The 27,808-nt window shown below is 39.1% G+C and overlaps 1 protein-coding gene across 12 annotated transcripts in view; it reads right to left on the bottom strand.

Annotated features, from left to right (window-relative positions):
- TUB (TUB bipartite transcription factor) overlaps positions 1-27,808 on the bottom strand; it is a 157,555-nt gene that overhangs the window by 76,443 nt on the left and 53,304 nt on the right. For 2 of the 12 annotated variants that reach the window (XM_068944974.1, XM_068944982.1), the window contains exon 1: positions 11,002-11,251. The exons of 8 other annotated variants lie outside the window; for them this stretch is intronic. In XM_068944974.1, the coding sequence (XP_068801075.1) occupies positions 11,002-11,009 (8 nt within the window). In that variant the 5' untranslated portion in view covers positions 11,010-11,251. Of the gene's footprint in view, positions 1-3,527; positions 3,754-11,001; positions 11,274-27,808 lie in introns of those variants that run through there. 2 more of the 12 variants (XM_068944983.1, XM_068944979.1) reach the window with 2 other exon arrangements.

The raw sequence follows: 27,808 nt of genomic DNA, 5'->3' as shown, positions 1-27,808 counted from the left end.
TATGATAAATTTATTGCAGTCTTTATATGGTTGATCCTCTCCACGTGTTCATGAAAGTTCACTTTTCCTTACTATATTTCATCTATCCTCAGTAAGTACCTTTCTGTTTCTTTATTGTGAGGCTGTGAAGCGTAAGTACCAGTCAGTAACACACTGCAAAGTCAGAACAGGGTTCCTTAGCCACGCAAATAGAGTAAATTTTCCACTTTGGCCACTTCAGTTTGCACCTTGTTAGCTCCACTGAGATCCTGTCTAATACCAACTCTTGACACCTATATTTACATACTCCCATAAAGGAAGCAAGTACGAGAAAATGTTAACTTTTGAGGAGTGAAAATCATTCAGCTCACTTTACCAGCAGTAGAAACCAGGCATACACTACTGTCCCAGTATTTGCCACTGGCGACCTGCTTTCAACGTTTACTAAGTTTTTAGTTCAGTCTGATAGTGGATCATGTAACACCACTTAACATCTCTCTCAAAATCTTGTACTGTATATATCCGATGCTCTGATTCTCCACTGTAAGTAATGAACCCATGTACTAAGGTGAAAACAACGTCTCTTGCAAGGAGACAGACTAACCTATTAAACTGCTGTACATAAAGTCATTCAAACTTGAATAAGAAATTAGTATAATCATAATTTGAGTGCCTGTCATCTTTGGAACTGCCATCCCAAACAATCTTCTAAATCCAATGGGACCACTACAATTGGATTCAGTTATACAGTCCCTTCAGACTTCCCTTTTTACTGCCCTCTAACATTATTCCTGCATGCTGAATACCTAAAATGATTGTGTAGGATGAATGTGTTTCCTATGATTGTGCTTAAATACAAAATTGGATAATCCTGTTTCATTTCAGCATAGTATTTCACATAAGTTTTGCTTTTAAAGGAGTCTTCTCTTTGAATGTTATTATTAAACCAAATTTTACACAGTAATCTTGCTCTCTCTTCTCTTGCACTGATGCTTTTTGAACCTTTCTGAACAATTCCCTCTATTTACATGTCACTCAAGGCAGTTAGAATACCATGTCAAAAAGACATATTTTTTTAAAAAGAGCCCTCCTGTCCCTGCCAAAGTACCGCTCTCTCTCCTAGTAGCTGTAGAACGGGGCTATATTCATAGCAAACCAAATGCTGTTTTGCTGTCCATAACAACTATAAGTCGCTTTTTTGTTTGTTTGTTTTCCCTACTAAAAATCAAGGATAGGTTTCAGTTCTGGCTCTATTTTTTTTTTTCCACAGAATCACAGAATGGTTGAGGCTGGAAGGCACCTCTGGGAATCATCCACTCCAATCCCTCTGCTCACAGGAGGCTCAACTACACTGGCTTTCTCATGGCCAGGCCCAGGTGAGCTTTGACCATCTCAAGGATGGACACCCCACATCCTCTCTGGGCAACCTGTGCCAGTGTTCTGACCACACTCACAGTGGAAAAGTTTCTTATGTTTAAATACAATTTCCTGTATTTCAATCTGTGCCCATTACTAGTTTTGCTCCTCTGCGCTGAGAGGCATCATTCCACACTCAACCAGCAAGAGAAGGGATCCCATCGTACTTCCTTTTGTTCTCATGGCAAGTTCAGAGCACCCACATGTATCCCTCCAGGATGAAAATAGGCTCCTCCAGCTCAGACTGGTTAAACCAGACTGAGATTCTCATAAGCTGTTTACAAATGGCAGCACGCCTTAGTCTGCTGAGAGGATAAAACCAGAACTGTTTCTCATGTTAAACAGTCTTTCCTTTGCAGCATGGTGAGTAGGCAACTGTACTTAATGTTGCAAAGCTTCAGGATTAGAGTGAAGCTAAGTACATCCTTCATAACTGTTCTGAAAAAGCATTCATAGGCATTACTTCAGGTTAGTGTAAAACAAAACAAAACAAAAAAATCCATTGACGTTATAGATCTAGAACTGTCTACACCAGCTGAGGATATAGCTTTAAATGTTCATGCTTTGCTACTGGGGAGCTAAACAAAGAAAACAAACAGTTTTGAAAAAGCCTAATCTCAAAGATGTTTCTAAGCCACAAGTGTTTCAAACTCAGATATGACTTAGGTGCCTTTAAAAGCCATTAACTTCACCTAACAATGAGCCAGAACATTTAAATGCTCCCAAGCAGAACTTGTAAGTAGAAGCAGAATTGCTTTTCCATAGGTGTTCATTCTGAACATCAATATTACGACCTTCTCATTTTATACCCTTCAGATTTCTTCTTCCATCAAATACGATTACTAAAAGAAGCCAGTTTATTCAGAAAAAACGAGCCACAAGTTTTGAAAGAATTAACATTCTATTACACTTTAGCAAAGAGTTGCAATCAAATTAATATGAGGTTGAGTTCAATGTACAAGGAAAAAAAGATTTGAATAATTTTGGAGTCAAAGCATCTAGAAAAATAGCAGATTGCCTTCACAACAGCTGAGCATTTGTATAATCAGGAAACATGCTACAGCCTTTAAAGTCTTTAGATGATATTTAAGATTAAATAGTATCAAGTTCTGTTCTTCTTTTCATTTGCTTGCTTAAAATCGTCTAGCTGGTAAAACTTCATGCAAAGAGTGAAACTGGGCACTTAAATTATTGTTTTGCTGCTCTTTCCCCAATACGATGGGTTAAATACATTTGAGTTTGCAATGGAAATACCTAATTTTCATTCAGAATTTAGGCAACTTCTTAGCTTGACTTACTGCAATCACGTGCACTTCTGGCCCATATATGACACTATTCCTAATACAGCTGCTTTACATCATCTTTGTAATACAATAAAATGTCACATTCACATTAGAGATGATAAACCGAGGCAAGAACAAAATTATTTAGTTTGCTTACAGCTATATAGAATGTCTCTGGGTACGCTAGGAATTGATCAGTAGCTCTTCACTGAAACATCCATCTACAGGGCATACAAAGCATATTCTGAGTATGAGGTGCCAAATTTCCAAGTCCTCCATATTTGCTAATACAAGGGCAGGATGAGTGTGTGGCTTACTCAGTGTTTCTCTGAAGTGCAGTCTAATGCAACTGATACTCATTTCAAATAGATATACTACATTAACTTACACAGCTGACTGAGAATTTCTGTTTGCAAGTTATTAATGTTATTGATTTCACCACACCATTTATCCAGCTCATCTCAATGGATAAGAGGACTAAAGCTGTGGCCAAATAGCTCAACAGAAGCTAAATCTGAGCTACTGTGTACAATAACCTGGTCCAGCTAAGGACTTTTTTTCTGGATAGTATGTTTATAAAATGTTTTAGTTCACCGTTTACCAGTTTCTTGGCAATTTGGCTGTAACAAAGTTCCCGGGTGGCCCCAGGATGCTGGGCCATTTCTCTTTGGTTGGGTCAGAGACATCAGGCTGGACAAGACGTAGCTCCTGTGTGGGCACATGGGCGCTCCCACATGGGTACGTGAGCACTCCCCACCCCCAGTCTGGGGGCCGCCGGTCTGCGCAGGCCGGCAGCCCTTGTGCAGCTCACCTCCCACCCCAACACATGTCCCCACTAGCATTTCATACCTGCCCTTGGCTGGGTCCTCTTGTACTGGTTTGTGGAGGCCCTCTAAAAGGGCAACCCATAGTACAATACAGGACCAGGCGAGGTCCTAGCCGTCAAAAGGGAGAGCATCTGCATTGACACCAACTCCTCTGCGCAGCAGTCCTCAGTGAGACACTCAAGTCAGCTTTCAGCCAGAGGGGAACTGCCCACTACTGAACTCCTCTGTGAGAACCGTATCTGCTGCACCTGGTAGACCACAAGCACATTTTCCTCATTAACTTCATCGATGGTTTGAGCAGGCTCCCCTTACCAGCAGGTACAAATCAAAGCCGTTTTGTTTGTTACTTTTCTGTAAAAAGTTGGAGGAGCTATTGTTTGCAAAATATCTTTCCTGGCAGCCAGACAGGAAGATAAGCTTTTAAAATTTCCCTTCTAGACATGAAATGGTAAGTACTTAAGCATCAATTAATTACTAAGCAAAACATATATTAATGCCTTCAAAGAGCACTGTAAAGAAAACAAAAAGGATGCATTAAAATGAGATTTCTACTTTAAAATACTAAATTCTACAAAGAGCAGAGTTTTCTTGCAAGGCAAAAGATAAGGCAAAGCAACATTTCTCATGTAGTTTCGGGGTAGGAATAAAAACAAAGGAAAATAAAACAAATACTGGAAGTAGATTCATATCTCTGAAGCAAATATTTTATAAAAATTACATGGATACAAAATAGAGCCTGTGCAGATTTTCATACAGGGAGGTGACTACTACTTTTTTTTTCCTCTTTGCTTTGCACAAACCAGTCTTCTCTTTTGGCCTCTCTGCCCTTTTTCAGACAACGCCTAGTTTCTCCTAAATTTCTGCACACCTCTTTATCAATGACAGTTCTGTGCTCTCTTTCTAAGCCAAATCCCGCTTAATCCACCTTCCTTGCACTGATAACCATATTTTCCCCTCTGTTTTTCTAGCTGCACCGTCAGTTGGGTTCATGTGCCTGGTTCATTCACTTGCTAGACACGCAGTTCAGCTCTGGATCATACGTTTGGGATACTACTGTAACCAGTTTCTTCAATCACCTCCTTCAGGAGCAGCAAGGTGTAAAGTCAAATTGACTGAGTACAGGAACACTTCCAGATTCACCTAAAATGTATGATATATGACTAAATCAAAAAAAAGACCAAGCTGAACATACACTTTCCTTCAGCTCCATCTCCTTCCTGTATTTAAAAAACCTAGCAAGATTTTTCAAAAGATCAGGGGTCAAGTCTTAAGGAAGGGATTTTTATTGTTTCTGCAGCGTTGCCCCACCTTCTCCTGGATGGCACAGCTAAATCTCTGAAGTTCAGCACACTTTGAAAGATAAGCAAGAAGGAATCCCAAGACGGGAAAGAAGTAGAAAAGAGCCGGGAGGGAAGGCAATCTTATGAAATGGAAGTAGAGATAAGAAGAAATGTATGAGATTTCAGCATTTTCTGAGTAGAGATAAGAAGAAACGTATGAGATTTCAGCATTTTCTAAGAGTTTGTTTCAAAATCACTGATGGGCTTTTCCCCCAAGAATACTAGCACCTTTAGATATTTTGTTTGTATGTATGGAGTATATACATGTTATACCTCTAGCAACCATAATGAAGGAATTGTGTTTAAGTATAAATACTGGATATTTGGCACAGACTTTTTGCTACTATACCTGCTGTGCAACTTTGCTCCCGCTCACCGAGTCCTAGTTGTAACAAAGCTCTTGACAATCCACTTTTCAGAGCCCTGCCTTTTCCTCAGGAACTCTTGAGCAGTTTCCCGAGTTTCCTTATTCTAGCATTTGCTAGTTATTGATCCTTGTCTACGCCGTCTTCCCTTATATTAAGAAGGTGGTAATGTAACAGCCTGCTAACAGCCAATACTGTATTGTACTGCAGTAGCAAAGAGATGTGTTGAGACACACTGACTCCCAAGACCTAGAGAAATTCCCTTCTGTGCCTCTCAGCATGTTTTCCAATTTAACTCTCAAGCAGCCCGAGTTAACAGTAAGACCTTTCCTTTATATAGAAGCCTCAAATGAAACAGAGAATCACTGAAGGAAATGAAGTCAAGGAGAAACAGAAAAAACATAGCCGATCTAGAAAGCTTTGAAAAAGTTCACTAAAGGGCAATAGGCAAATTGATGTGGAAAAAGAGAACAACAAACAGAAGGAGAAAAAAAAAAAAGAGAATAGGAGACTCAAGTCTAGAAGACAGAGCTGGAGTTAACAGTCTGAATACCAAGAAAACTACACACAAAAGGTGCTTGTGTCAGCAGGTTGGAAAAAATGCCACAACAATGAAAAGTCACCAAAAAAATCACATACTGTAATAGGATATTGGAGTAAGTTGGTCGATTAAGAAATGAGGCACAGATGAAATATACAAAGATATGCAGTACCTGAAATGTCAGCAAAAGGTGGTTATTGAGATGTTTTTTCTGTTTGCCAACAGCTTACCACTTGATGGCAATGAATTTTTGTTGCACAAAACATGCCAGCCATACAGTAAATGAGCAACACTTGAAAGGAAACAGATATTGCATAGTTTTCGGAATGGCAGATTTGACTTCAAGTCATCTTCTAAAAACAAATCAGTCTGTATGAAAAGATACTATGGTGCTAAGTTATACTCAAAGCACCCAGCCTCACAGAGTTCTGTTCTTGGAGATTATGCATTTCCCTTGCCATATGCCTTAGCTAGCTAATATTAGTTAAGTAGTTTGATTTTTTTTTTCCCTTTACTCCTCACTCTGTGTGCGCTCTGTCTGCACTCTGTGCACAGACTTTGCAACAGATCTAAACATATGATTACCCTGAGATAAGTTATTGTAAGGCAGTTTGTGGCTCAGATGCCAGTTATGTTCTGGAAGGAAATAACTGGCAATAAATAGACATTTCCAGAAGTCTTTTGGAGTCAGTCAAAGTGTTTTTGCACATTTATTCTACAGTCAGTCTAATATGATCAAGGTAGGGCTTCAGAAGGGAGGAAAACAATTATACTAGCCAGACTTGAGATGCATTATACCATTTTCTCCTAATATCAGTAAGTGCCAGCTTTCCTTGATACAACTTTTAATTATTTCCAATTAAATCTATCTGTATGTTTAAAGAAAATTGTTTATTATTTCAAATATTTGAAAGAATCAGTTAATATAATTTCCTTTGAACCACACCTGCGACTTAACTGTAAAGCAGAAAAGAATACTGGAAAAAATTTAGTTCTTCATATTGGCATTCTGCTTAAAAAACTTCACTCTCCACAGAAGAAACTTTAAGGATGCAGTGAAACAGAGGTTCCTCCATGGATGCTCCCCCTACTCTGCAATAAGCCTAGTTTTCTCTCTTTCTGTACAGCAGCGGTGAAAAATAACAGGGAGTACCAATAGTCCTGACTGCTTAAGTGACACAGGCACACATTGACCAAACATATAATGGAGACTGTGGGCTCTTTTAACACCTACCAGTGAATGATTTATGTCATAGCGTATAATTTATTTTAATTCCCCACTGACACAAACTGCATTCTAAGCAGGTAAAAAGGGAGAGGCACCTCTGTCCCACTTGCAATCTCAAGAACAGAACTGATTAAATATATTTATCTTGAAGAATGTCAGTTTTTCGCATCAGAAAGTTATTTCCAGAGATGCTCAAAGTTACATTTCCTATCCTCTGATCAGCTGCATCCCTGAAGCCATCTATCACCTGTTATTTAAAATAAAACATTCATGAACAAAGGTAACGTTATGAACACCTGTAATCCCTGAAGAACAAGAGAACCCCAGGCATCAAAGCAAAACATCAAAAGAGGCATCAAAACAAGAAACTGCAATTTATCAAGGGCACATGAGATTGAGTTTCAACAGAGCGAGATTCTCAGTCCAGGGCCTGATTGCATGATTTTTGAAGGAGTCACTTCACCCTTAAGTCTATCTTTCCTTAAGCAATGTTTACAGTGTAAACATGCAAGGCAAGTGCTGTGCAGAAGGACAGCCTGTAAAGGTATTTGTATTCCCCAACAATACCTTTATCTGGTTGGGGAGCTCTGTGGTATGAACCCAAAAAGCAAAAAGCAAACACAGAAGGAGATCTAAATCAGTTTACACTAACCTGAACTTGCAAGCCATATACTTTGCTGTAGTATTTATGAAAAGTTAAAATGTGTAGGGTTTTTAAGAAAGCCAGGTCACTGAAGTGCCTACTGAGCACTCAGTTTTGAGATACTAAACATACTGTTTGCCATCACAGGAGCATTTGCCACTTACCCAATCAGTCCTCACAGACAGGAATTTCTCTCATCTGCCTCATAATAATAAGCATCTTCAGCAGAGAATTTTAAGAAAACAGAGCACAGAGGCTCTAATCCACTTTTTTTTTTTGCCTTAAATGAGAGGTTTTTTCATCAGCTTACAACAGATTGTGCACTCTTAAAAACAAACAAACAAACAACTGACTTGATTAAACCAAAATGAGTGCAGTGGTTTTAATCATATCCCCAAAGAAGAGTCAGGCTGTTGACTGTTACAGTTTATCAACATTGGAAACTCCACAGTTCAGAGGTTATTCTGTGAGGCATCGTTTTGGAAATGGCACCTTCTATTAGGAAGCTTTGCAAAATTCCAGCAGTAACTGCTGAGAACATTGGACTGAAGACAAATTAGGATTTGGACTCCATCCATACTTCATTTCAGTGACATACATACTGAAAATTCCTCTAGACAAAAGATTAACGCATGCAATCCTCTACAGCAGTATGTGTAAATTATAGGTTATGTGCATCAAAATAATACAGAAAACAAAGATGGAGATTTAACTTCTACAGAGCAGAAAATCTATTTTACTGACAATACTTCTAATAATCTATAACTTTGCTAACTCATACTAAAGGAAGAGTCCTCTCCTGAGCCATTATATAAAGGCACTGAAAGCTATGTGGCTCCTCAATTCCTAATGTTTCTCCAGAAAAAAAGATCAGTACTTTAGACTGATCTCCGCAATAGATAAAAGGTGTCCGGAATGGCAGCAGAAGTGGAAGATGCAGAGGGAATAAAACCTTTCCTTTACAGATGTTTCCCAGCCCCTGTATCTTTGGGCACCCAAAGGAAGAGACTTGCTAGCCTTGCTGTGTTACGAGCTGTTTTGCAGGGATGGTTGGCTGTTTTAGTGGTTTCATCTACTGCTCTCCCTGTTGCAATATATCTGTCATTGTCCAAGACATCTGCAGAGAAGTACCTGGAGATACAGAGGGGCAAGGACTAAATAAAACTCCTGTAAACTGCACCATCCAATGACAATTCCATATGGATACCACCGAGCCACCATCATCCTCTCAATCAGAGAATATACCTTCATTCAGTCCATTCTCATCTTGCATTTAAAACTGAGGTCTTTTTCTACAAAATGGTTCCACATTATACATGAGCATCAAAAGAGAAAGAGCAGGCTAACTTTTGCACAGAGACGTTCCATGGCAAGGTCATCATTTATTTATTGGTTGAAGTCTGAATAGCTTCATCTGAACTAATAACTCTAACTTCATTCTTTATGTGATTTATCTGGCAGACAAATTAGTAAGTGTAAAGAGATGGATAGAGCAGTCAAAAGCTCTTCAGTTTCTGCTCCAAGAGAATACAGCTGCTGCATGGTCAAGGATCAAATAAAAGAATAAAATTTCAAAAGCTAAATAATTGAAAACTTGGTTTGGTAAAACCATCTCTTTTGCTAACCAACACTGTGTAAGTGTTTTATGAAAAATACAGAGCTGTGCTCAGTTCCTGGATAAAACCTATAATTATTTTATAAAGACATATAGTAATTGAGGATGATTCAGAGATAGCTGAAAAATAGCAGCTGTATCAATCTTCAGGGAAACAGCTCACAGAGCTACATATTTAAAGACTCCTCAAGGGCAACTGCTAGCTAGTCCATCTGTTCATAAAAATCAAAATGAGAAAAAAAAACAATTATGATTTAAATTTAAATCAGATTTCAAGCTTTTAAAATTCTTTGCCTAAGACTGCAGGCACACAAACCGGACCTGCATGATCTATTTGAAAGAATAGCTAGGGAGATACACCATTACTTGTCCAGGTCTCTCCTTTAGGCCTAATGTGTGGATGTTCCTGAATTTTTCCCCCTTTACTCCTACTCCAAATGATATCCTAAACGTCAGTTTCCATGGCCCAGCCAGCACTTCCGGACCCCTCCAGGAATGCAGTTTGCTGCCCTAGCTCTCTGCCAAAGCAGACCTGCTCCCCAGGTAGACCAAATAGCAGCATGTTGGCTGTTTCCCTGTGCCCTTGCATTTCAGAAGTAGAGAGCCCTAAATATCAAAAAACACTTTCCTAACTCAGATTAAGGAACTGCAGGAAGAAGTTGGATGAAAAGATAATGACCAAAGTGAAACAGAGGCAGTTAAGAGGTCCCATCAAATATCATTTTGCAAATAAACAGATTGGTTCAATATCTCTCAGATCATAAGACACTGCATAGATATTTGTAGGACAAATGGGCATTCCCACATGCAAGGGAGGCAACTTGGGAATTAATAGGTTTGAATTTATAGTTGCAGTATAAACATCAAATTACACTTTTGTTGGTAGAGCTACAATGTTAAGAGCTGATACCATAACAAGATCTCCTCAGTGTTTTTAATTTCATTAGCAATGCAAGGTCATGTACTTGTCTTTCTGCGAGATCAACCTCATTTTGTTAATCTCCAGGGAAAATCCTGCATTTAGATGGATTTATTAACATTGTCTATGCCACTTGAAATATACACTGCAAACTTCTGGAAACAGGAAAAATATTTTATGTAACAATAGGAACTGCAAATCAAAGTCAGAATTTCCAAAGGGACTAGCAAAACTTCACTGCGTTGGAGTGAGCAATGAAGATTTACGTCGGCTGATGGCTTGGTCCATTATTTCTATAACACTATGTAAATCTTCATAATACATGACAGGTGCAGTATTAATAATGAGTTGATAAAAGTTAACCAGGGTCTCCCTCAAACACTGCTGCTTCAATGAGTAGCAATGACATTTCTGGAATAAACTGCTCTTTGATTCCAAATCCATCAACTTCTGTATTTTATCTCTCTTTGAAGTGATGGATTTTTGGCTGGGACAGACATCGCGGTCAGGTCTTTGCTGTTCTTGGGCTCGGGCTCACTTTGAGAGCAGAGCCTTCCTCCACTTTTGAGGACACATGAAATTTGTGTGAGAGCTGGGTAATCTGATGGACAGACAAGTTCCCTCTCACTGAGCCCAGAAGGTGAACAAGCTGCCACTAGATGATGATGATGAAGGGGAAATCCAGAACAATGAAAAACATAACTCCCAGAACCAGCTTTCCTCTCCTTTGCCCCCCAGGCAGCAAGGAAAAGGGTATGCAGAGAGAGAGAACGGCCGGCTCACGTGGCTCGGCAACACAGCAGCTCTGCCCACTGTACTCCTAAAGAAATGACAGACAGACATACCTGTTCATGTAGGAAGAAGCTTATCACCTGCTCTTGTAGGGAGCTGCAGTTTAAGAGGGCAGCAACCCTATCAGGAAGGCAAAAAATACATTAGCTTCTTCACAATGTTTTTAGAACCACAGCACCTCCCCTCTGAGCGATCTTCTCTCCATCTGCCATCATTCTCCACGAAGCCAGACACAGCGCCCGGAGGGCATGTGGCTAGACTGGCCTTTGGTGCAGACCTCCGATTTCCCCTGCATGTAGGGAAGTGAGAGAATATTTAAGCCTGCGCTGCAGCCTGCTGGGGTGGAAGCCCAGCCCATCTCACTGCTCTGCTTAGCCATAGCATTTTCAAGACCTTTGGCCTGAAAGTGGCTGAGCGGACTACCGTGCAGAAGTGGTAACCTTTTTTAGAGTTGCTTGGGAGGCTCTGTGAAAGTGGCACCTCTACTAGGAACAAAAATCATGCCACACACATCCAGTACTGCAGAATTGGCTAAAAAAGAAAAAACAAAAACAAAAAGAACATAACCAAACCAAACAATCCCAAAACCACAGTTTCCAAATAAACTGAGGCTATTTTGGCCTGCCTTTTGAATTTCAGCTTTGGGAGTCTAGTTTTCACGTTTCTTCTACAATAGGGAGTGCTAGAAGTATTTTCCCCGTAAATTTACAGGCTTACAAAATCACAAGGTATTGAGCACTGAGGCTTTAGGCTGCATCCTATGACAGTCTCAAAGTACTGCAAAGCAAGCAGTAACGTGCAGCAGGTATGTACATAGTCCAGTTGATTTCAGTGAAAGTATTCAGTATGCAACAGTGAGTGTACAAGTTACCATGAAATAGTATACATTGTAATGGTATCTATGCCGCATATTACTTCTCTTGCAGGCAACAGTGCTGACATGGTCTTGAGTCATTTACTGATCACTAAATAATTAACTCATCCACAGTATACTTTTTGATCAGTCATTTTTCCATAACAGTTGAAAATGGATCAGATGACAAACCATCAATATAGCAACTTTTCACAGTACTTTATATTTTCTTCTGAAATGAACTATGTGAATTAACTAGCCTTTGCTCAGCTACAGTATCCATCATTCTGACAAATAAGAGTGTTGTTTAGATCAACAACATTCTCCATTCTGGTATTTTATGTGAAAAAGAAAACATTTTTTCAAGCCACTTGCTGTGAACAGTGTTGTCACTTCTGAGCTGAAAGCTGCTGACTCAACAGCACTTTGTAGATGATAATTTCCCCAAAGAAATGGAGAAGGGTGGGGGAGAGGAAAAAAACCAGGGCCAAATCGTGGCCCATAATAAACCTATTCCAGGAAAAGATGGGTGGTGGAGAGCTGATATAGGAGCACCTCCCAATTGTCAGAATATTGTCTCAAATTCACACCAATGCCAGCGCCTGAGGAGGAGTTTGCATGCTGCCTCCTATTCCCAAATCAGACCATCCATTCAGACCTAGTCATGGGGGCATGTTTGGTAAAGGGTGCTCATAGCACTAGCATTCACTATCAACTCAGGATCTCCACATTGTACACAGCTACACCAAAGGCTGAATAAGCCCAGAAGACTTCCTCTATCAACTATATCCGTGCCCTCCCAAATTTACGTGCTGTCTTGCTGCTCCAGCACAAAATGGAAATACAATGAGTAACCTTCAAGTTAGAAGCATTTCCTTAGGGGACAATAGCAATATCCAAGTGGCCCATTAAAATACTAGTAATTAAGAGCAGACCAATCTTGTAACATCCTCATCACAGGAGTCCTAAGACACTGCTAAAAATTGTCGCTTCTGTGACTTGACCCTCATAGAACCCAAATGGTTGCAGATGGAGCCGACTTAGCATTTTCATTTGGTTTCTCTTACAAGTTTGTAAGACAAATATTAATAGCACACTAATGGTAGCAATCACTATAATGAATGTAACAGCTGGTACCAGCAGCTGAGCATACGCTTAGGTTTTATCCTTTTCATGTATTGTATGAGGTGGCCCTGAGCAGTTGTAATCGCTGTCTCTCACTTTTCCTTTCTGAGGATTCTATTTTCAGCAAGCCTGTGCTTGCGGTAAGAAATATGGAGATTACTATTGTAAGCACATAGCTTCTCAAGAGATTACTCAAAGTCCGAAAAAATGGGTAACGTTCAAAGTAGACCTGCTGTGATCACTCTCAGCCTACTGTGGTCCTATCCATGAGATTTTATAGGTTTTTGCCACCAAAGTGAGTATCTTTCAGTTGTACATCAAGCAGCATGATTAACATGAGTTGCACAGTTTGGTTTTTTTTTTTTTCTTCCTCTTCCTAAGAGGCAAGTGGACTTAGGAACTTCTGCAGTAGATCTATGAAATAAGACACAATTCTGCTCGCTTGGAAATACTTCCAAACAAAACGCATGTCTGGGCCCTGAAGATTGCCACCCGCCTGCTCCATCACTGAACAGATCCCCTGAGACTAGAGGAAACAGAAACATCGCACAGACACTACAGAAGGGAGGTAGAAAGGAAATAAGAAAATTGCTCTGGCCCATCTTCCCTCAGGTTAAAGCCAGAATTTTAATTAGGAGGGAATTAGGTACCTGCTCTGTGCAGTCAATCGAATGATGGGTTTTCAGTCAAACCCATATGATAATGCCAGCCTCCCCCAGAGCAGTTCAGTCCAGGGCATTACCTCCAAACTCCCAATGGCTGCCAAATTTGGCATTCAGAGTTCCTGTTTTAAACTTGGAATTCAAGCCTATTCAAATGCTTTACTGCATTGATATGCCTTTCATGCTAACATAGTCTAGATACTAAAGTGCCTGAAACACTTGCAAGCTTCAGTAACTGAGTGCAGGAACTGAACTGAATGCAGAAAACAAATCACACATGAAAGGTATTTGCTTCACATGGTGCAAAAACTTAAAAGGCTACAATGACAATGTCCATCACGTTTTCCTCTACTGAACAGTCAAGGATAATATTTATTGAATCAGTGAATTCTTTCCTCCCCTAACCAAGATTAGGCTTTTCAGATGCCCCTTTTATCCAGGCCTCAGGCTCTTATCCAATCAATCACAATACTACAAAAGTACTTTTAATTTATTTCTCCTGAAGAACTACATGTTCTAAAATTACCTTGAATCTTTCTCAGAATAAAACATTTCCAGAATTCATCCAGTTCCTACACTAAAGTCCACATCTACTATGACATTTGGACTTTGCATCTTTGAAACGTGACTCAATGTTGACTCTCATGGCCTCACCTTCTAAACCAACAACACTGGTTCCCCCATGCTGTTGCCCTGTACTATTTCAGCGTACGCCACCATTATGAAATAGAACAACTGTATTTTTTAAACTACAAGTTTTACACTTAAACCTCATGCACGTTCAGCAAGCCATATGCAACAATCACCAATTTCAAAAGAGGGAAAAAGAGAGCATACGGCAAAGTAAAGAGAATACACCAAGAGAGTTTTTGAAGGGAAATTAATTTTCCAGGAAACAACAGAAGACAAACTAAAATGTTTTCCATGCTAAAATATGGCTGTAGGATCTTTACTATTCTGACACTGTTGGAACGCAAATCTCAAAGTACAAGGCTCAGAGAAAAAGACAAGTAGCATATCCATTAAGGTTTGCAAAAAACAAAGGGACAACCTAAAGGCAATCCGTCAGCTTAATAGCAAAACAGCCACAGTTGCTGACATCAGCAAGGAAGCAGACAGCTGCATTTTGAGCAAATGAGAAGCCCTGAAGAAGCACTGCTGGCAACTGTGTTAGAAGGATGTTAAAATAACAAAATCCTGTGGTCACAAGGGCAAATGTTGCAGATACAGGTGAGTCAGACTATTTCAGGACACACATTTTTGAACCTCACAACTATAAGGGACACATACAACGTGGCCTCAGGTGTCCCTCTGTAACAAACACATGATCGCATGAGCCTCAGATGATTCAATTGCCACAGTACCATTTTTAGATGCCTTGGGTCTGGCTCACTTAATTCCAAAAAAAACCCTCTCAATGAAAAGCAAAGCAAAAGTCCTATTTCTGCTCAAATATATGAGTGCCAGGTTGATAGGGATATGGCCCTGGAAAGTGCTGGCTAAATGTAATCATAGCTATATTAAAAGCCTGGGGCTATTTCTCTAATGACTTGGAAGAAAGAATATGCTCTTATCAGATGTTAGCATACCTTCTGGAAATTTTGAGAGTAGTACTACCCCACTAAAGAATTGGGGTAAAGCTTTACAAGAGGAGATATTCTGATAAATCTTACATTTCTGAGAAAGGAGGAAAAAAATACATATACAACACGCTGAATTGTGGCAGATTAAAACAGGCACTTGACTAACTGCAGATTAACATATGCTTCAGGATAATTCTACGTGGCCTTTCTATGGTATATTAAAAAAGAACCAGCCATAACACAAACATATACATCATGGGCATGCATAACACTGCATTGTTACAGGATTTTGCTATTCGTTTAGTGCTGAAAAGGACATGGCTCACAGTCCAGCTAACATTTCATCCTTTTTTTTCTTTTTTTTTGGTTTGTTTTACTCCATTATCTGCATAACAGAGATATTATGGACTAGTGGAAAAAGCACTGGACCGTGAATCAGGACATCGGGATTCTTCTCTTAGCTCAGCCACTGGCTGACACTGTGACCTTGAGCAAGTTTTCCATCCTTATTTTTTCTGTTTTGTTCATTCAGGACAGGTTTAGTCTGTACCTCTATTAATGCAGTGCCTAGCACTTTATGAAACACAGCCTTTATGTAACACAGTAAAACAACCCGTAAATATACAAGAGGAACAACAACACATGCATCACAAACAAAATGGAGAGCCCTTATAAGCTTAAGAGAGAGAATCCGTTCCTCTCTCATAAGCTGCTGCTGTAGTTCATAAACTCCAGGGCCTCAGCAATGCTGTGCCCTGCACCTATGGCTAAGAGAGGTAACCAATTCACCAGCCGTGTTCTGGCCAAATTATGGGTGTATCGTTTCAGGATAGACAAAGCGGAAAGGGAGTTTGGTGGCAAAGTGTGTTGTAAGGTCATTGATTTCCTCTTCATTCAGGGCCTAAAGCTCCTGTTAGCTCCTAAAGAGCTAACAATGCTTTCAGACACGTTTGTAGGTATGGCACAACTTTCTACAGGCTAGAAAAAAAATAATTACCAGACATCATAACAACATAATGAAGATATGCAAGTGCAACAATTTTCTTAAAGAAGCATTCAAAAGTTATAGCGTTCATATGCTTGGCGGAGTTTTTAATTCTTTTTAATAATTTCATGTCCCAAACTGGAGATACACTAACAGAAAGTTTGAGAGATACGCAAATGCCATTGACTGCCCTGCTACTGATTTTCTATCTACATGCTGAATGTTTCAACAGACAGTCCCGATTTGCTTATATTCTGTTGCCAGGTTCATTGCTGTCCTGACTGATTGTAGCTACTGAAAGCTTCTGCTGAAGCTAGACCTCAAGGAATTGCCCATGGCTTAAATTCTAAGGCATACTCTTTCTTAAATCTGGAGTTTTATTATATTCCGGCCCCTGAGCCAAAGAAACCGATGCATTTTATGCAACTGATGTAACATTTTATTCAAAACAATCACTCTGATCAGGAGTATATCACTGCACAAATCTAGGACTGAGAGAATAGCAGGTGAGCGAATACATTCCTCTTCCATAAATGCACCCACAGAGCACACTTGTGAGACTGACCATTTCATTCTCCAGAAACAATTTAAAAAAAGGGGGGGGGAGGGGGTGAAAGTAAGAGTTCTTTCACATGCCTGTCAGAGACAGAAAGGCTTGCTGTAGTGCAATCCCCATATAGCTGTTTCTTTAATATAAGCTACAGTTTAAAAGTATAGATCTTTCTTTCTTCTTCAGTTGATTACCACAAATGCCCTAACACCTCCGTAGCTTTCTGTTACACAATCATATTTTGCCACATTGAAAGGTGCTGCTGCTTACCCCCCCCAACAACCACCCACCCAAGATAAAAAATAGCACTGTTTTGGGTTGTGATGTAAAAATTGCTATGTTGTATATATAAATCTACACTTATTCTTCAGTGCTCCTTAGGAGCATTTGTTTTTTTTACATCACTGTCAAACAAATCCCTTAAAGAGAACCTTTCTGACCTTGCCATAAGCTGACCTTGCATTGCTCTTCAATATATTCTATTTTTGCTTGTATGACCAATTTTTCCATTTCTTTCAGTCAATGAGCTCTCATATCCTTTCTCCATTTCTGCAGGAACCAAAAAAGGCACAAACTAAGATTAAGCAATGTGGGCTTTGTTTTTTTTGTTTTTTTTTTTTAAATCAAATCTGGATTTTGTGCAACTTTGTAAACATGATCAAAAAGCCTAAAGCGGCTCTCTAATTAACAGAGGAAAACCATGAGCATAAATCTCTAACAGCATAGTTTTTTATCTGTCTATTCAGCCAACAGCAAAGCTGCTTGAGCTTGTAGGGCAAGAGATTAGATCCTTAATATCATGATTAGTACTTTTAAACACAGTGCCTTGCTTTAGACTTTTAAGTAACAGCCTGAGTGTTAGGTAATTTGCTCTAGGTTCCTAGTGTGAAGACCATCTTAATCTTTCCTACATGTTTTCACAAAGAACCTCCTTATTTCTGTGGTCAACATTTATTGGGGTTTATGCAATTTAAGAAATAACCGTTTAAGTCCTGGGGGCAATCCTATCTGAGCTACCCAATTACTGTCCCTCAGGAAGCACTCTCACACCCATATGTAAATGTATACCAGTAAGTTTTCACCACTCCTCAAGATAAAAACCTAGTACTCGTGGGTTAGATACGCTTGACTACCACTGGGACCATCTTTGCAAGCGGTTCTCCTGATGCCATCCTACATCCTCCATCCCAGACAAGTTCCCCTACTTTTTTACGCTCCACTTTTTTAACTCCATGGGTTAAATTTGACTGGAAGTGACCTACTGGTTAACAGTGCCAGCCACTGAAAAAAATTCAGCTGCAAGCTATTTTCAAAGTACATTTCTTCTAGATACAGACCTGTTCTAACCTTTCTGATAGCTATGTCTTCGCACACTGCTCAAAAGTGTTTGGGTGTCTGGACTGTGATTCTTCCTTTCTGTTTGGAGTGAAAACTACATACAATACAATGAAATTACTTAAAAACATAATGGTTTGGGCAAGCTTATGCAGGCAGTTGGCAAAGATCCTATAAGAGTCAAAGACCTTGAACCATGAGTTTCAGAGAGAAAGGATCACAGCAGCTTTTCTCACATACCCAGCTTCATTCACAAAGGACTGAGCTGGAAGACTCAGCCCTGGGATCTTCCTCACAAAATTTACCCACTTCCCCTCAGATCACCATATACTGATTCTAAATTAAATGAACTACTGATGTCTTAGTAACTAGTCTATTTTCATAACATGGCAGTTTAGCAAATGTTCATGTCAGTCTGCAGAAGCTGGAAAGGAGAAAGGCAGTAAACGCCCCATGAGAAAGTGCACTTCTGCTTTCAGGACACAATTATTTGAGTTGCGCTGTGCATTTGTGGCAGCCAGCACAGAACAGTGCAGAAGTCTGTATGAGTACTGATCTTAGAAATGAGAACATAACCCAAATTCTGCTCTGTTATACAAGAATAAGTCTCACTAGGAAGCCTACTGAAAGCAACAAACTTTTGCCAGATCTACATAGAGATAACGGGGATTAAAATCTGGCCTCCCATAGCACATGCTTTCAACAACCACCACCAGATGGATAGTATCGTATACCAATATCTGACTTGTTAAAGTGAGGTTCAGCAATGCCATGATGCCAATGATTTTGGTATTTAGGTATTTTATAACCAGGATAACTACTTAGCACGCTGCATTCAAAGTGGCTCAATACCCTAGTACTTCCCAATGATGACTCAGTGAAGCGCAGAGATCCTTTGCGAGGCAGTAAGCTGCTGCAAATACAGAATCCAAATATTGAAACAAAATACAGCTTTTCCTACATGTTGTGATAATGGCTGTAATTTATGCATTACCATAAGATTTTTGTATTCTACTCTACTTACATTTTTAAATAGCTTAGTGTAAAATACTAATGGACCGTACAATATTATAGCAAGACTGGGGGGGGGTGGCTGTTGAGGGTTTTCGATATCAGTTTCATTTAACTAAGAAATACAATTTGCATGCAGTATGGTTTTAATAATTTTCTAGAAATAGGCAGATTTTCCGACGTGGATTTTGTGTCAAAATCCAACGGCAAGAGGGTATTTCCCTGAATGTCATTGTTTCAATTGTGTTCCAGTAACTTAATATTTATGCATTTAGAAAGTAACTAATGTGGCATTTTAAAAGGTTCCTGTGAATGGCAAACTGGCAAGTGCTTGTATATCATTGTAAAACATGTAAAACTACTTGCTAGTGTTCTGCTGACTATAACAAATACCATTAGTCTTTCATTCAAAACGCTCAATATTTTTCAAGAAATAATAAAAAATCTTCACCTAGCGTTCTAATGAGCCTGCTTTTCACTGAAGAGCAAATCCATACGTAGTAGAGCATGTAAATTAACAACATCCAAAGAGTGCCCTAAACAAATATCACCCAGTCATTTGCAGCTAATTTGACTCAGTCTTACAATAGGGAGGGATGAGCCTTTTGGCTACTGAGCTTAGAAAGAAAAAGGTAGCAGTGTGACAAGTTGTGATTGTGGTTAGACAAAGATATCTATCATACCCATGGGGCTTTTGCTTAATTTTGTCATTGTGTTCATGTAGGGCCTAGGAAGAAGAAAAGATAAACCTCTGCAAGGAGTGCTTGGTCAAACTATTTGAAATTTTTGTTCAAGAGTTGAAGAACTGGAAGAAAACCTCCATGTTCTAAAACCTATTCAATATTTTAAAATTACTCAGAAGCTCATAGGGATTAAATCCCTGAAATTAATAAAAATATTACTGTTTACCTCACAGGGCCAAGAATTTCATTCTTGGTCTGTTATTTCTTGTGAAAAATTCATTACAAGCTTTTGCTGTTTGTATTAGCATTAGAAAAAATACTTAATTGTTTCTGCTTAAAAACTGTCATTTCATGTAAATCAAGCATAAGTACACAAATTTTATAGACTCAAAAACACTTTTACAAATACGTAAATTCACAGCCAAGCTTTTAGACAAATCACACATAATAAAAATCTCATGCAAGCACAAAATAAGATGTACAGTCTCCTCAGCATCAAAACAGCCCATTCAAGCTCAAATCTGAGTCCTAGAGCAAATTCAGTTTTGAGAAATAGTTCATTATTTGCGCTAAAAATTAAGAGTTTATGATTATAGGCTAGTAGAGTTTCAAAGAACTTCTGTGGAGCAGGGAACCAAATAGAAGGTTTTAAATTAAAAGGACTGTCGTAGAACACAAAGCAGAAACATCTTTACATCAACAGTTCAATACATGCTGCCCCCATATTTTGAATTCTGTGCACACAGTCCCATTTTCATAATGTTTCAAAAGTATAAAATGCCCTCTCTACAAGGAAATATTAAATATACACAAGCTTCTTCAGCACAGAAAAAAAAAAAAACAGCTGAGGATGAACTATGAACAAGGTTTAATAAATTGTGATTGCTGTGGAGAAAACGCATGGGGAATGAGTATGTGCTTTCTCTCCATGGCACTAGAGGCAGCTAACTGATGGAATTGCTTGCCTCAGGATACTGAGCATGCTAAAGAGTTTATACATTCAAAAACCAGTTAGAGTAACAGATGAAAAATCCACTGTGTCACAAAGCTGCTACCTCTGTTTTGGGAAGTGCCTAAGCAGAAAATCACTGGGGGCTGGCAGAGTATTACAGCATACACATCCTGCAACTGTGCATTTCCTACTCATCGGCTGTAGCACGCTGCCGGGCTGGAGCAGGGACCGGGCGCATCTCCAGGCAGACCCTGCAGAGCCTCCTGGTGACCAGCTCCTGCTGGTCACCCAGGTTAAGAAACGTATTTCAACATTCGTGAAGGACCTCAAAGCACGTGGCAGACTCTCACGGACTTGGCAAAGCCAGATTTCATGCCCATACACAGACAACTCCCCCCTTGGAAATGCCCTGAGAGCAGCAGGCAGGTAAAAATGCTCAGCAACCAGCACACTCGACCACAGGGTATAAAGAGATCATTTTGGCCCATCAGTGAGAGATGCTCATGCTCAGAAGAGCCACACCAAATGATCTTTTTTTTTTTTTTGTCCAAGAAATGAGAAATGTTTGAGTTGAAAAATGTTAGCATTTGTTTCTGAGTTCTGTTTCTGAAAATCTATTAAAGAAAAAGAAAAGTAGTGTTAATCATGAAGACTTCACTTACACTTGAAAACACTGAAGGACAGCTGTGGAAAACATACATATTTGAGGGTGAATTTGTGCCCTTAACTTCTCAGAATAAGACTTACTGAAATGAAGTTGAGAATTCCTCCTACCTCACTGCCATTTGTAAAAAAAACCAAACCAAACTAAAAAACCTCCTCCTACACCGCACACAAAAACAACACAAACCTTTTCACTTGTTCTCCCCCCTAAGAAGAAGTTATTGATTTCCTAATTAAAAAATGGGTCAATGAATGTTCATAGGAATGAACAAATACAAAAGTATGTTTAGAAGTCCAATACACTATTAACAATGTTTAAATGTTTTGGGTTTTTTTTTTTTTTTTTTGGGGGGGGGGGGGGGGGGACATCTATCCTTTGCATAGCCTTTAATGTTTTTCAGTGGCCAGTGCAGAGATTCCAGTTTTAAAACTGGTTTAGTTTAAACTCAGTATTTTCTATTTTTGCCACACTAAGCAATCTCAGATGGCTAATTTTGAGATTAGCAAGCTTTCAAAAATATCCAGTTTCATTAATTTCTATGGTGCCCACTTATCACTGCCAGACTACAAAGAGAAAAGGGAGCACAAGAAAAAGTGTAGGGAGCACAAGAAAAAGGATTGCTTGTAGGTGTTTTTTCTTTCCTCCTAATAGCTTCTGCTGCCATAATTGAATAATCAAGTGACCTGATTACCTCTTAGACCTACAGTAATCTGATTAGTAAATCAAAATGATACATACATGATAAAAATAATATATGCAGCAAGATTAAGATTCTGTTGCAGAACGCTGCCATGCAAGAACTGTCCCTCAAGACAAAAACTGAAATAAAAATACTTTCACGGTTCCCAGCCACACTTAATTTAATTTCCTTGCAGGTCAAGGTAGCCTAATTAGCTCTAAATAAGGAACACCCAGAAGAGTTTGTTCTATCATACATTTTTTTAAAACCTTAAAACATGTGATTCATTTTTTTTAAGCCTTAAAACTTGTGATTCAGTCAACTAAAAAGCTTGAAATTCAGACTATTTTGGTGACCATGACACTGCCCTGTCCCTCAAACTGAAAAGTGTACTGATTCTCCTAACACTCAGCTCTTGGTTGATGTTTCTTTCTAAACCTCCATCTTGGTTTAAGCCCAACGAATAAATACTTCCGTGGTGTATTTTAATCACACCTCTTTCACATCCTTTCAGCTCAGCCCTCCCAACTTGAGGCACCATCAGGCGGCACAACAGGAAAAAAAAAAAAAAAACAGGCTTAATGTCAAACAAACTGAAGCATTTTTGGTTCCTGCATGGAAACAACACAACATTTTAAATCTTGAGGTTTCTGCTGGAAAAGCAGCAAACAGGAACAATGCAGCCTCTCCTTCCCATTTCATGTCTGATCTCCATGTTAAACAACTGATGCAGAGGGCTCTGCTTTCCTCAGGAAAAGCACCGTTTTTTCAGGAATATTTAGATTCTGCAACAAGCAAATAAACAGAAAACCCACACTCCATTTTCTACTCATTTATGAAAAGGTATCTACAAAGCTGGTCCGTAGTGGTCTTTGCAATCATGCCTGTGAACTGTAGTTAACTGCTAGCTAAGGACATCAATTTGGACACAAAGATGAGCCATGTTATTCCCCGTTTGCCAAGAATAATTGCAAAATTCAGATATATAGTATTTCAGGTAGTGTTCATGCACAGAAACATTGAAGAAAACAATATTCACTTCTGTATATTGGTCTCTGCCAACAGAAACGGCAGTGGAGTGATAAAACTATTTCATATTTATAAAATATATCTAGAAGCATGATCCAAGATCCGCTAAACCAGTGGAAATTAAATTGATATCTTTTAGCTAAGGCATCATCACACAAAGAAGCAAATGCTATGTTTTAGTACTTGTGAAATGCTGAAATACATACAGAAATCAAGATTCACTTTGCCAAGCTGTTCTCACGTTCTTCCAGTATGAAGTGGCAAGAACCTCAATCCCAGCTGGGCACCACTGGCCACAGAGAATACTGAATGCTTTCATAAACATGTAATACTTTGAAAAATCTGAGTATCCCCTGAAGTACAGCTTTAACTTTGGAAATTGCAAGCAATTAAGGGCAGAAGGAAAGAAAGCAAAATAAGGCATCTCAAAAAAATAGACACACACTTTCATGAGTGAGCTTGTTCTCCTTCCTACATAGTACTACTGGCTGTTACTGGTTTAAATGATGGCTATTTCTGATTTCTCTCTCTTTAGGAATCTTATGGGGTTTTCTTCATCTACTTTCTTTTAAACTTCTCTCTGTAGATTAAATAATTAAATTTAAGGATGTTAATTTTCCCAGTTTACAACAATGAAACTACGTACCTACATCCTTTGGTTACCGTTCAGTTGATACAATCTCTAATTTTGATGTTCTGTAAGATAAACTAACTGCTATGATTCTCTGCACAGTTAACAACTTTCAGCAAGAATGTTTGTTCAAACAATTACATGGAAGAATGAAACTCACAGATAAAGCTAAGGACAGCAAATTACTACCTATCTTACATTTCTTCCTCTGTAACCTATGCAGGGAGAAAAAAATATATCAGAATCAGAAAGAGTAACTTCCACTCTGAATCCCTATTATTATCCTACCTTCCAAACACTTAGAGGCTGAGTTTTCAGACTTTGCTTATAGATCATATAAGTGAAACAAAAAAATGACAACTACTTCTGATCTGCAACGCACCACCATTTTATGCTATATTCTTAGAAGAAAATCATAGAAACTATACAGCTTGATTTTCTTGAGTATAGCATGTATTAGGATGCTCCAAGATAAGGATTTTTCCCTCTCAATATTTCAGTGATGATGGACTACACAGTTCTGCAACCTGGTATATAAAAATGCTACCATTTTACTAACTGCTTTTAATCACACAGACTTCTCAGTAAGCACAATCAAATCTTTCTGAAAATTCTTCACTGTCAGAACGAACTAAAGTAACTCTTAACAGAGCTCTACCCAAACTGACTAAATCCATAGTAGGAATAAACTTAAATCTATTCACATATAGATTGTCATCACCTATCCATTGTATCTGTAGTGTCTATGTCTAGGCTAGCGTTTATCTGCCAGTTTCTACTCACGTACGTTAGTGCATCAGGACAAAAAGTCTGTGGCATGCCCAGACATAGTATTTGCCACTTTTTAGGTAAAACAAGTTAATTTGTAACTAGTTAACTAGCATGAACACACAACTACAAAATGCACATCAGGTGTACTGTAAGAAGAGAGGAAACCCATCAGCTGTACATTAAAAGCTCTAGTGGCCTTGGTGCCATCTGGAACTTCAGGCCTTGTGGAGGCAGTCCAGCCCCACCAGAGGTCAGCTTTGCTTTCTCCATCACCTCTGACCATTGAGCCTGACAGGTGAGTACAAAAGATGTGGCCCAAAACACGAGGCATATGACTAGACCTAAGAGCCTCCTTTAGCATTGCAGGTACTAGCTGCTGTAGACTGCTCCAAACGCAGCTGGCAAAGGGGAACTGTGGCAACAACACTTCTCTACAGCAGCTGACAGGAGCAAGACAGAGGTTGGGACTGGGTGCTGAGGCTTGACAAACACAAGCAGTCACAAGTTTGCAACCCCAGAGTACTCAGTTCGGCCTTCTTGGCACCATTTCCTTTGTGTCTGCATAATCACTTGCTATGGCAAATATTAAATAATTAGGTTAAGCAAAAATATAGGCCGCATAAGCAGAAATTTAAGGAAGTCATTTCCAATAAAGGTTTAGAAGAACAACATCTACTGTATTTCATAGGAGGCTAATCCATTGGCCTCATTCTTTTGAATGAAAGCATTCCTACCTGGTGCGTTTATATTTCAGATTGCTTTGGGATTACTTAGTTAAGGTTGTGTTTTAGAAAATACTAAGGATTGTGGCCAGAACCAGATAAAAAGTATTTACAGAAAGCAATTTTCAGTACATTTGAAAGAACAGAGACAACTTGGAAGGAGTGCATAGGAACTGATGGAAATAGAAATGGAAATAGATCTTCTGAATCCAGACAAGATTGAATAAGATAGACCTAAAAATCAGAAAATGCAGATAAACCTATTTCAAGCTACTGGTAAACAAAAATATATAATCAAGAGACTCATTAAGTCCTACTGTCTTCCAGATTATGCAAAATGGATATCAGATTCAGTTACACGATCTCAACTTGGAAAGAAACAGGACTGTATAAATTTTGTCTCATTCCCCCTCTTTCTCTTTTGTGGTCCCATTATCCTTTCCATTAAGATTAATCACCACATTTAAACTGACACTAGCCAAATCAACTTCTTTACTGATACTTTTACTAACCACGCTCAACTTTATCCTTGCAACTTGCTTATCTCCCAAGTGCAGTTCTTGTAATTCCAGATTGTCTGCAGAAGGCTTCTGCCTTCCTTCTTGCATACCACTTTTTGAATGAACATGTAAAGATCTTTATTCCCATGTTACACCTTCCCTTTTTCTAGCCTGGTTGAACCTCTTTTCACATGCTCCTCTTGCTGCTGATACAGATCCTTGCACCCGCAACAGCCTTCTTGTCTCACTTAGCCTCACTGACACCATCTCGTTTGAAGCTTCAGGGGAATTTATTTTAACCCTTAGCAATAGATTCTTCACTGTTAAATTAAAAAGTGGATCAGAGCTTTTAAATAATTTCTTAAATACTTGTCTGAGAGATGTCATTATCAAATTAAGTTGTACATTTAGCATTAGGGGTAGCCAGCAAGTTACCTCAGCAGAAGTAAGTTGGAGTTCTCAAAGAAAGTCCATCCTTCCTCCAAAATGCAAATTCAAAACTTATTTCTATTTGAAAATGTTCCTTAAGTACTTTTGGACAAAGATAGGGGAATGGAAATATGCTGCTTGTTTGAAAGATGATTTGCATTTTACTTCCAGACCAAATGAAAGGGGAAAAATACCAGAAACTGTAAGAGAAGTTCTATTTTACTAGTCTTCAGAGCTATTTAAATCTTAGACCTTCAGGCTTCTGATTTTATCTAAATCAAACAGGACTAGTCATCAGGCTTAAAGTTTATTTATAACAACTGTGTATGCATATCTAGGCATTAATTTTGTCTGGGTCATGGTACAAGGCTATTCCCTCATATTTCACAGTTACAGAATACCAAGATGCCTTGGTCCATTTGGATATTGTGCAGGACAAAGAGATAAGAGACTGACTTCTCCGCTTGCCTTCCCAAAAAGTCAAGACCCATCACTATGCAACCCAGTGTTTTCCTCTGTGGGCTGTCCTTTGGCCATGGCTTGAGGTCTAAAAGTCTGCTAATATAACATTGCAGGATGGCCCTGTACATCCCACTGCAGGGATCCTGCCTGCTAACACATTCCCTCTACATGTAGCACAGGGCAGTCTCCTTTCTGATGGTGCTGCAAAAAGGCTAAAACACTAATTCTTGACCGTTGCCACTGCAGAACACGTGGCAGTCCATCCTCATCCAGCCTAAGAAAGAAAGGGAAGGGATCTGGTACTATCAAGCCAGTGCCAAAAATGAAGTGCATTAACAGTTGAAGAAGTCCAGCTCATAGAGCCTCCCTGCCACCGCAGACAAGAGAGTGGAAACTCACCCAAGGTTAAGCCCTCTCACTCACGGCCCTTCCCTGTATCAGATAATTCCGTCTTTCACTGTTTTTTTTTTTTTTTTTTAAGAACCAGCATTTTCTGCATATTTCCACTCTAGAGCCCTGCAACAGTTCCAGACAACTAACATCCCCCCACATACAAACCAGACCATCAGCTTTCCACATGACAGGTGCTTATTTACCTAACATCAGCCTCCACAATCAATCTTTCTGTATCTCGCTCTAAGCTTTTCCCTCAGACACTTCATTAAAAGGTGCATTCAGCAATCTGACACAAAGCATTTTAATTATTTTTAAAGATATTCTCAGGCAGTATGATAGCCTCATCCTATTCTCCATGTTAAAACTATGTACATTTTGCTAGCAAAGACTCCTAGGAATTTTTTGTAATGGTTTGCTCAAAAGGAAACCATTTTCAAAGCAGCTAAAAACAGACAAGTCATATTAAAGGATTCAGGACAGTTGAAAATCTGTTGTATTGTTTAAGTAGCATATTCAGGAGATGGATAATGGAGTTTCCATTGCAGAAAAGCTGTCATCACGCTTTCCTTTGAAACAAATAGTATTTGATTGGCAGTTTGTGAATAGTCCTATTACAACAAAGGAAGCAGCAAATTCTGAGTACCCTGTTTTCTCATTCTGGTCATAACTTAGCTATTCTGATTACAATCCTAGAGATAAAGTGAACTTTCTTTTTATTAATAAAAAGACAATTTAAGGGGCAGACAGGCTTTGAATTACAAACAGCTGATAAGCGTTCTCTGGCCACAACATAGTCTAGTAATTCACCCTTAGTTTTATCACTATCCTATGGGCAGAG

This window comes from Struthio camelus, chromosome 5 (assembly GCF_040807025.1).
Source record: "Struthio camelus isolate bStrCam1 chromosome 5, bStrCam1.hap1, whole genome shotgun sequence".
NCBI classification, from domain to species: Eukaryota; Metazoa; Chordata; class Aves; order Struthioniformes; family Struthionidae; genus Struthio; species Struthio camelus.
The sequence above is the reverse complement of the archived record's forward strand: the minus strand, read 5'-3'. Positions and strand labels throughout refer to the sequence as shown.